The sequence below is a fragment of the Penaeus monodon genome, chromosome 1, assembly GCF_015228065.2.
Source record: "Penaeus monodon isolate SGIC_2016 chromosome 1, NSTDA_Pmon_1, whole genome shotgun sequence".
NCBI classification, from domain to species: domain Eukaryota; kingdom Metazoa; phylum Arthropoda; class Malacostraca; order Decapoda; family Penaeidae; genus Penaeus; species Penaeus monodon.
In genome coordinates this window covers 54,982,640-54,992,639 of record NC_051386.1, presented here as the reverse complement: position 1 = coordinate 54,992,639, position 10,000 = coordinate 54,982,640, and the positions used below count along the sequence as shown (strand labels likewise).

At 35.7% G+C, this 10,000-nt stretch overlaps 1 protein-coding gene across 11 annotated transcripts in view; it reads left to right on the top strand.

Annotated features, from left to right (window-relative positions):
- The window catches only part of LOC119574481 (solute carrier family 35 member C2-like), a 31,385-nt gene that overhangs the window by 12,663 nt on the left and 8,722 nt on the right, over positions 1-10,000 (top strand). For 5 of the 11 annotated variants that reach the window (XM_037921728.1, XM_037921751.1, XM_037921735.1 and 2 more), the window contains exon 2: positions 1,577-1,648. In XM_037921728.1, the coding sequence (XP_037777656.1) occupies positions 1,577-1,648 (72 nt within the window). Of the gene's footprint in view, positions 1-1,576; positions 1,649-1,945; positions 2,091-4,459; positions 4,586-7,609; positions 7,763-10,000 lie in introns of those variants that run through there. The other 6 variants (XM_037921794.1, XM_037921768.1, XM_037921759.1 and 3 more) reach the window with 6 other exon arrangements.

The following is a 10,000-nucleotide window of genomic DNA, read 5'->3' as shown; positions in this document are numbered from 1 at the left end:
TATACTTTCTTCCATCTCAATGCCCCGTCCGTTGCAATGAACTGAAATCAAAACTTTTAAAATGCAACAGCACGATAATTGTTTTGAAGAATGGATTAATACTCATTGCATTTCGATCCAAGGTAGCACAGGCAGGGCAGGGGGGGGGGGGGTAAACGGCAGTCGAGGATTATGTGTGGTCATGGAATAATAGAAAATTGTGGCTGTCCAAATGTTTCCTGTTCATTATGGAAATCGATGTTATTTGTTCCTTATTTACCTTGCAGATGCTTATATTTATGAATTTACTTATTATGTACTTATATCAATCGCAACGTTGTCTTTGACATTATCCGCATAACAATCCCCCCCCCCCCCGTCCTCTTATAAGTAGACGTGATAAACGCAAACACAATAAAAGTCACAAACATAATAAACTAATCATTTTACATGCATGATGCAAAACGGCATACAGCCTGACCCTGACCCTGACCCTGCCCTGGCTTATCTCCCTGTAAGCCACCAACCGGATTCCTATATATTCCGTATGTTGGAATCAGTCAGGAATCAGGCTGCAAATCTCAAACGCGGAATCTGCAGTAATTGCCTTTTTTTACAATTTTATTAAGAGCAGGACTATTTACATTTATTATAAAAAAAATATTTTGCCTGTATTAATAATGGTAATTATAATATGAGGTTTTATACCGAAAAAGAATAAATATGCTAGAAGCATATTGTTGATAATGATGATACTATGGTAGTTCTACTGTTGCCGTTATCATTTTTATTGTTGTTGCTATTGTTATTAGTAATATTATTATTATTATTATTACTATTATTATTACTATTATTATTGTTGTTGTTATTATTATTATTATTATTATTATTATTATTATTATTATTATTATTATATATATCATCATATCATCATCATCTCATTCATCATCATCATCATCATCATCATCATCATCATCATCATCATCATCATCATCATCATCATCATCATCATCATCATCATCATCATCATCATCATCATCATCATCATCATCATCATCATCATCATCATCACTGTTGTTATTATTATTATTACTGTAATTTTTATTATCATTATTGTTATTATTGTTGTATCTGTTATCATCATCATCATTATTCTTATTTTGTTGTTACCATCATCATCACTGTAATGTCACTATGGTTATTAGAGATGGTAATGATATCATCGTTAAAATCGTTGTAGATAATAACGATACCATTACTATCTTAAGAGATAAAAAAATATGTTACCATCATTATTATAGATGATAATGTCTTCACTATCACCAGAGATAATAATGACTGCCATGCATTATTCAATTCCATCGCGGTTGTTATATCTACTGTGATTATAGTTATTATTAGAGAGTTTTTTTCAGCCATAAATATTTCTATTTCTATTAGTGGCTTATACCACATGATCTCATCTTATGAATGGAAAGTAGTGAAGGTTACAATGGACAGAAAGTACCGCATTCTGTCAGAGAAACATATACACCGAGGGAGTGTAAGTCTATCGACCCTTGCGACTTTTTCGTAATCCTCTGAATTCTTCTAACAGGCCTCGTCAGGAAGAACTCGCTGCGGAGTGTTGGCAATCTCCTTGGGTATCACTACCTCGTCTACACGCCAGGTATAGTGCCTTTTGTTGCATTGTTTTTTTTTTTTTTGGTTTAGAACAGCTTTGTGCACCGCTGTTTGCTTCTCTCAATAACGCATCTGGGTATACGATCGTTTTAAATGTGGCATTTAGGTTATTTTTTTCGCTGTGGGCACGAGTGTTTTGTCTATATGGATGTGTTATTACATCAGTGCTATGTTTACACTATACATTCAAGGACAGTAGACGTAGATTTGCAACACTTGTTCTGCAAAGTTCAAGTCACTGCATGGTTTAACCTCAATTATTCTTTCTTTGTTTGCATCCCAGAAAGTGTATAGTGAGCGATCAGTGTTTTGTTAAAACCACGGGACCGTTCTACCTTTTTACATCATACGGTAATATATTCAGGTGTACCCAATTGAACCCTCATCTTCACCCCTTGGTATCGCAAGGACCTTCATCCAGAACACAGGTCAGTTCAGCTGGGTTCACACACTTTGGTCGGAAATGGTCACATGGACTTGCGTTGTGTGATTTTAATGTATTTTTTTCCATCTTTTCATTCGTTTTTCTGTTTAATTTTTTTGTTATATACTTTATATCAAAATAGTGTATATATCAAGGGATTATTAGGACGTTCGCAAGGAATATATGATTTAACACTAAGAGGTTAGAGAGAAAGTTAGAAACTTAAGAATTATGATAAAGATAAAAGTGAACCCCCCCCCATATATATATATATATATATATATATATATATATATATATATATATATATATATATATATATATATATATATATGTGTGTGTGTGTGTGTGTGTGTGTGTGTGTGTGTGTGTGTGTGTGTGTGTGTGTGTGTGTGTGTGTGTGTGTGTGTGTGTATGTGTGTATGAATAGGGGAAGATGTTAGTGTGTCATAATAATTGTATAATATGAAAGAAAGAGAGAGAGAGAGATAGATAGATAGATAGAGAGAGAGAGAGAGAGAGAGAGAGAGAGAGAGAGAGAGAGAGAGAGAGAGAGAGAGAGAAAGAGAGAGAGAGAGAGAGAGAGGAGAGAGAGAGAGAGAGGAGAGAGAGAGAGAGAGAGAGAGAGAGAGAGAGAGAGAGAAGAGAGAGAGAGAGAGAGAGGCAGTCTAAATATCTACAAGCCTCTATTGTTGTTATATAGTATATATTTGGCCGTCGGGACACGGCTGTTTTACATGAAAGAAATATGATTTAGTCTGTTACATCAGTCTAGCTTTGTGTACAATGAAAATTTATCTTCAATATATCGCACAGTTTGTTGCCTGCTGTCTTCTAGCTAAACTTACAAACTGCTTAGAGTTTATATATATCTGATGTCTCAGAAATGGCCAGCTAGTTCCTCTTCGTATTTTCTATACTAATTATCTGATCTTCTTAATCTCTACGAGGGCTGATAACTTTTTTTTTATTCTCAATCTAGAGATAACATTTAGTTACCACGTAGAGTCGTCTGGTCGACCTTGCCACAGGAAGAAATACTTGGGAGAAAGAAAAAGAAGGAAAGAGAAGGGAAGAAAGGAGAAGAGAAGGGAATGGAATGGAAGGGAAGGGAAGGGAGGGAAGGGGAGGGAAGGGGAAGGAAGGGAAGGGAAGGGAAGGGAAGGGAAGGGAAGGGAAGGGAGGGGAGGGGAGGGGAGGAGAAGGGAAGGAAGAAGGAGGGAAGGGAAAGGAAGAGAAGGGAGAGGACATGGCAAGGGAGAGGGAAGAGGGAGAAGATAAGAAAAGAGGAGGGAAGGACGGAAGGTGGAATGTGAGTGGGAAAGGGAGAGAGGGAGGAGGTGGAAGGAGAGAAGAGGAAGTGGGAAGGGGGAATAGGGGGTGGAAAGAGAAAGGGAACAAAAAAGATAGAGGAGGGTAGTTGGAGAAGAAGAGAAACGAGTGAAGGGGAGGTGAAAATGGATTGCGAAAAGGAATAGGAGAGGAGAAGGGAGGGGGAGGAAGGGGCGGGGAGTTGGAAAGAGAGCAAGAGGAAAGACAGAAAGAGAAAAGAGAGATAAAGAGGAGAGAGAGAAAGATGTGAGACAGAAAGATGAGAGAAAGAGTAAAGAGAGAGAAAGAGTAAAGAGAGAGAAAGAGACAAAGAGGAGAGAGAAAAAGGAGACAGACAGATGAGAGAGAGAGAGAAAGATGAGAGAGCGAATGAGGTAAGAAAGAAGATAAAGAGAAAGATATATATACATATATATATATATATATATATATATATATATATATATAGAGAGAGAGAGAGAGAGAGAGAGAGAGAGAGAGGGAGAGAGCGAGAGAGAGAGCGAGAGAGAGCACGCGCGCGCGAGAGAGAGAGAGAGAGCGCGCGCGCGCAGAGAGAGAGAGAGAGCACGCGAGAGAGAGAGAGAGAGAAGAGAGAGAGAGAGAGAGAGAGAGAGAGAGAGAGAGAGAGAGAGAGAGAAGAGAGAGAGGAGAGAGAGAGAGAGAGAGAGAGAGGGAGTAGAGTAAAGTAGACTAGACTAGAAAGGAAGAAAGTGGAGAGGGAAAGAGAAAGAGAGGAGAGAGAGCGGAAGAAGGAGAGGGGTAGAAGGATTTGAGACAGGTGAGAGAGGGAGGCAGAAAAATAAAAGGTTGGTGAAGAGAGATGAAGAGAGGAAGAGTGAGAAAGACACATCTTTACCAACGCGGAAATATCCATAAACACGAATGATTATAGACTTAAAAAAAAAAAAAAAAAAAAAAAAAATATCAACCGTATTCAATATTACTGATTCGGTTGGAAGACTACCAACGTTTTATATGAATCCTCCCAAGTACATATTTTTTCACGCATCATCGAATTCTATAAGAATTCTCCCACGTACATATTTTTTCAGGCATCAATGAATGCTCTTCCCTGAAACGTAAACAAAATCTCACCTTCAGGCGACTCGGAAGTGTCAAGGCAGGCGGCGTGTTCCCTGCTCTTTTCCATGTAGTTAAACCGGTCCTGTAAGTTGACTTTGTAGAATTTCCGAATTATATTATGTACGGTATTAGATTATGGTGTTTTGTTTGTTATTGTTGGGTTATATGTGCGTGGGAAAGATTTTGTCTCTTAGATTGACAGAACCTGATTTACTCCCGCTAGAGCCTGTTATCGATGCGTTTTTAATTGTTTGTTGTTATGTTAGTATGATTATTACCATTGAAGTATATATAACCAACGTTTTAGTTTTGATTTTGGTACTTGAATGGGATATGGTTAACGTGATTTTCCGTGATTATCGTTAGCTATCAGGTCTACATAGGAAATCCGGATGTAAACCATAGTAATGTGACCGCACTGCAACAGGTGTTGAAAAGATTTTGTTTCACTTTAATATATTATTAGAATACTGTTTCAATTTTGTTATGAATCGGTGTACTGCATGTCCTTATATTACTGAAATTTTCATAATTTCTGACAAACACATGGATGAGAAGGGACACTACAGGAAAAGATATAGCTGGGTTTTGTCAGTTTTAGAATGGATTTAATCACTTGGATGGTGTACTGTGTGCACAGCTATTGTGGTTGCCTCATTGCCAAACAGCATGATAGTAATGGAGTGACTATATTTACAGTAACATAATGAGATGTCTATTGACTAGTATTACCAGAGTTCTAGTCACATGTGTGCAGCGTGGAATTCTTGCTCTACCCATAGCAAGATGCCCGATGCTCTCTCCTGCGATGAATATGTGGAGTATTCTTTCTTATCCTGGATGTTGGGAGGTGGCAGCCCCCAGAAGGGAAACGCAGGTGGCAGAGCCCTGTGCATAAGACAATATAGTGACTGATTCTGTACTGTGATTACAGCAGAGTTTGAGAATTTCATGCTGCACATGTGTGACTGGAACTCCTGAAAAAATATTCAGTAAACTTCACATTACAATACTGTATATGGTAGCCACAGCTTTATAGTAAAAAGGCTAGCAAGCATCCTCCATGTAGTCTATATTTTGGTAGGCGTGAGCTAAGACTAGATTTGATATGACAAATTCAATATTTAGGATTTGGTTAATCTTTACAGTATGGAAGCATGAAGTTTTTACAAAAGATGATATTCTTGTAGAGGACTAAAGATTGCAGGCATTAGTACAATAAATAATTTGCAAACACAGATGTCAATGCCACAAATATAGAAAAACAAATAGCAGAAAGCACCCCTTGTAGCCACACAGTATTCCTGTGTTTCAGCTCTTTCTTGCTGTGCATACCAAGGTCAAGACAATAGTTGCCAGGGGCCTTATCAATATCCCGCTCAGGGGTTTATGAATTTTAATCTGATTTTTTTTATTTTCATTTATTTTTGTATTTTTGTATATGCATTACACACCTATAGTGAAATATTAACTGCCAAGTGCAATAATGACAAGAAAAAAATAAATAAAAGGACTCATTTAGAGATTATATATTAATAAATATACCCGTTGTAGTGTCTAACAATATATGTATATTTTTATACCTGCTCAGCTAAGCATTTTGATAACATCTGTGAATAATTGCCTTAAATAAAAATCTAGTTAGTTTTTCAAAAATCTTATTTTTAATGCTCTTTCCAATGATATAAGGTCCATCAAAATTGGTCAAAAGAAGAAAATTTTTTGGAGGTTTAAGATATCATTTGAATGTCTCGCCACTTTCCTGTGTAAGGTCTAGGCTGTTATTAACTTCCTTTCTGTTCTTTGTATCTATTTATCAATAATAGGGGTTCACTTGATATTTTACAGACTATACAATTTAGCTGGTATCAATTTCCCATCACCTATCACTTGTGAAGCAATAAAACAATAAAATCACAATTTAATCATATGAGAGAAGACTTGGATAGTGGTAGAGTGAACTTTTTTCCTTAACTTTGGTTGACACTTGAGTGGTCTTAGAGTCCTGATTATGTATATGTACTGGGGTAAAATGCCAGCTATGATAATCTTGTTTGGTGTGTGATACTGTGTTTCTGATTTCTTTGGCTAAACAAACAGCTTACAAAGAGTAGTATATGTATCTATGCATCTCCCCAATAAATATGGCTATTGGGATAGTAGAAGGGTTCAGTAATGTACTCAGCATCTTTATTTTTCTGTATTTCCCTATGACTCTGCTGAGTGTTTGTTAAAGGTTGTCAGAGCAGCTGTGAATTCTTTTCAAATATTTTGATATTTTAAATTAATTGACTGAAAAATCAAATGGGCACCTAAACAATTTAGGAAGGATGGAATTTATGATGGACAGATGTAAGTAACAATTATTAGAATTCAATGATTCTTTCATTACACTCGAAGCATGCCCGAATTGATATAAGTATAATATATCGTATTTAGTTCAGTCTTCTCCAGGTATTTAAATCACTTATGCAGGTCCAAGTGCCCCCACTGTTGATTTTGTTGAGCATGAAAGCATGAATGTTTGCAAAGATTTAGAATGCAAATGTATGGCTACTTTTTGCAAAATAGATGTAGTGTTTACCTTCAAATGGAAAACAGAAGAGTAAATAGATAAAATATATAAGAATCTGCTTACAAGAATGAAAGTAGGATTCATTTCTCCCATACAATTTTATCTCTTTAGTATGAGGGAAACATGATTTCATGAAACTTTAGATCATGAATACTATTTAACAAGTAAAATGTATTACATTTTACTTTTCATTTGAGTAATTGGTCTAACATATTATGCATTATAATCTCATACATTACACTTTCATGCAAGTAGAAAATGAAAAGCAGGGAAATATTTGATGCTATTGCTTTTTTTAAAAGTCCACCACAAGCATTATTATCAAGATAGTTTAGATGGTGTGATGTCTTTCACTGTAACTTGCTTATATATATTAAAACTTTCACTAATTGAATTTAGGATAATTATTGTGATTAATTTTCTTGTTTATTTCATGTTAAAGGTCTTATTGATATTAGCCTTGCTGTAGATCATTGCATGCTTAAATTGAATACTTTCTGTAGACAATTTTTTTTTTTTTTTTATATATATAGAAAGGAATGGGTAGATAATACCAGTTCTTTTGCTTTGTTCTCATCTTGCAACCATCACAAGCTGCAGTTTGTAATATTCAGTCATACATTCACCTGCTGTCATGGAGGCTATAGCTTCATCCGCTGAACCAGTGGAGACAGATGAGGGAGAGGGTAAGTATTGTGGTGACGTTTTGTGGCTTGAATTGATTTTTTTAAACTGCTTCCACTCATCTTATTCTGGGTGTGTTTATATTTCATTTGTCTTATGATAATTTAATGTGCAATGGGGATTAATAGTTTCAGTGTATATATATGTTTTTTTTTTTTTTTTCTTAATACGGATTTCCTGGTATGTTGAGTTTATATTTAAGGAAATTTAAACCTGCTTTTGTTGTAATGATAGGATTTTAGTTGCAGCCCAAAATTATGCCTTATTAATATATGTGTTTTCTGAATATGCAAAAATATGAAGTAAAATTTTTCAGAATTTTTATCAACGAGTCTGAAAACTAATAAAAAGCCATTAAGATAGTTTTAGAAGTTGAAAATTGTTGTTGAGCTTCTTAACCCATTAACTGTGGCATTAAGACATGGCTAGTGACCAGAAATGTGGGATGTTGGCATGCATTGGCAGTTTTCTTAGTTCGTGCCCAGCTCGTGTGGTACTTCATGCACAAAATTAGGGACCTAATACCTTATACTTGTATTTTACATAAGAAAAGGAAGGTGTCTTCACTGTAAGTGCCTCTATCTAATAATGACACCAAAGGAATTATCACCACTATTGGAGAAAGACAAGCTCCCTTTGATGAGCTGATGATGCGGGGTATGTCGTGATGCCATCCACGACTGGGTCCATCACAGCCATTGCATGATATGAAGCTATCTGTGACCAAAGGGTTAAGAAGAAATGTTTAGTATTAAGTAGATATATTTCTTACATTTCACATTGATAATTTAGATTATGATGTACACACCTGCACAATCATGCATGCAGATGCAACTTCACTTGCACATAAACACACTCACCTTAATTGCTTTTCCCTATCTTGCCCTCTCCACAGCCCTTTTTTTAGTTACAGGAGACATCATGTGGGATATGGGTTGCAGAGGATATATCACCCAGTGTTTTTATGACTAATGTCATTCATATTTATTATTTTTCTTCTTCATATTCCCATATGTACATTTTCAGTTATTCATATCTGTTAATGGACAGTATATTGCCTGTGCGTTTTATATTTGGCAGATTCACCAGGATCCCAGACCCAGAGTTTCTAGGTTTTTTGTAACCATTCATAATTGTACCTGTTGTAATTTCAAGTTTATGCAACTCCTGATATTTTGTAGTAAGAACAGTCATAGTTGTTGGTTCTCAGTGATCTACCTTTACATGATTGAATATAGTCTTGTGTTGATCATCCTTCCATTGTCAGTTGAGAGTTTCATGGAAGTAAAAGTAGGGAAATTGTTCCATTACTCTTTATTAACTTCTCTTGATAAATAGGAATATCATAGTAATTACGACCAAAATTTAGATCCAGTTCCTGCCTCACTCTCTGGGCAAATGTATTGTCATTCATAGACTGAATACTCAAGCCTAAATGTTGAATATGACATGTGCTTTGATAGGGTGAAAATATTAACCTGAAATGTCTGCATCTGGAAATGCCTTTCCAAAAGAATTGATGGCTGTCTTCTCAAAGTTGGTCATTATTGATTTGAGGATAGAGTAGATGTCAAATTGTACCATACATTGAATCAGGTGTACTTAGGAATTGTATTTATACCTAATGGTAAGTTAATTGTAATCCTAAAAATGAATATCAGAAACTGATTATCAATTCCTATTGTCCAAAAATAGTTTGCTAATGTCATTTTGTTGTCACATTGCCGGTAACATCCTCTTCATCATCACAGCAGCAGGGATCAGCTAAAAAAACATAAAAACAGAATGTCTGATATTCAATAACTAAATGTTACTCATACCTTGTACAGGAACTATGAGCACGGTAGTGGAATGTGCCTGAATGTAGGAATAATTGGCTGATCTACTGCCCTGGTATTGTTTACCATTATTTTGGTAAAGTGCTGAATCAAAGACTTTAGATAGCTGCAGTATGCTTTTATTAACTGTGAAGTGAAGTGCTGAATCAAAGACTTTAGATAGCTGCTGTATGCTTTTATTAACTGAATTTTCTAAAAGCCCATAGACTGTTCAAGAAGTCAGTAAAGTCATCATTTACATTTTCTTCTTAAGTATTGGAGTATGATCATAGTGTAGAACAGGTTCCATCATATCACACTAATAATTGTCATCATACTTAGCTTCATCTTTTATAATAGTCAAGAACTACCATAGTAAGCAGTACAGGAATATGCAAAGAAGAAAAATTGTGAGGCGAAGTA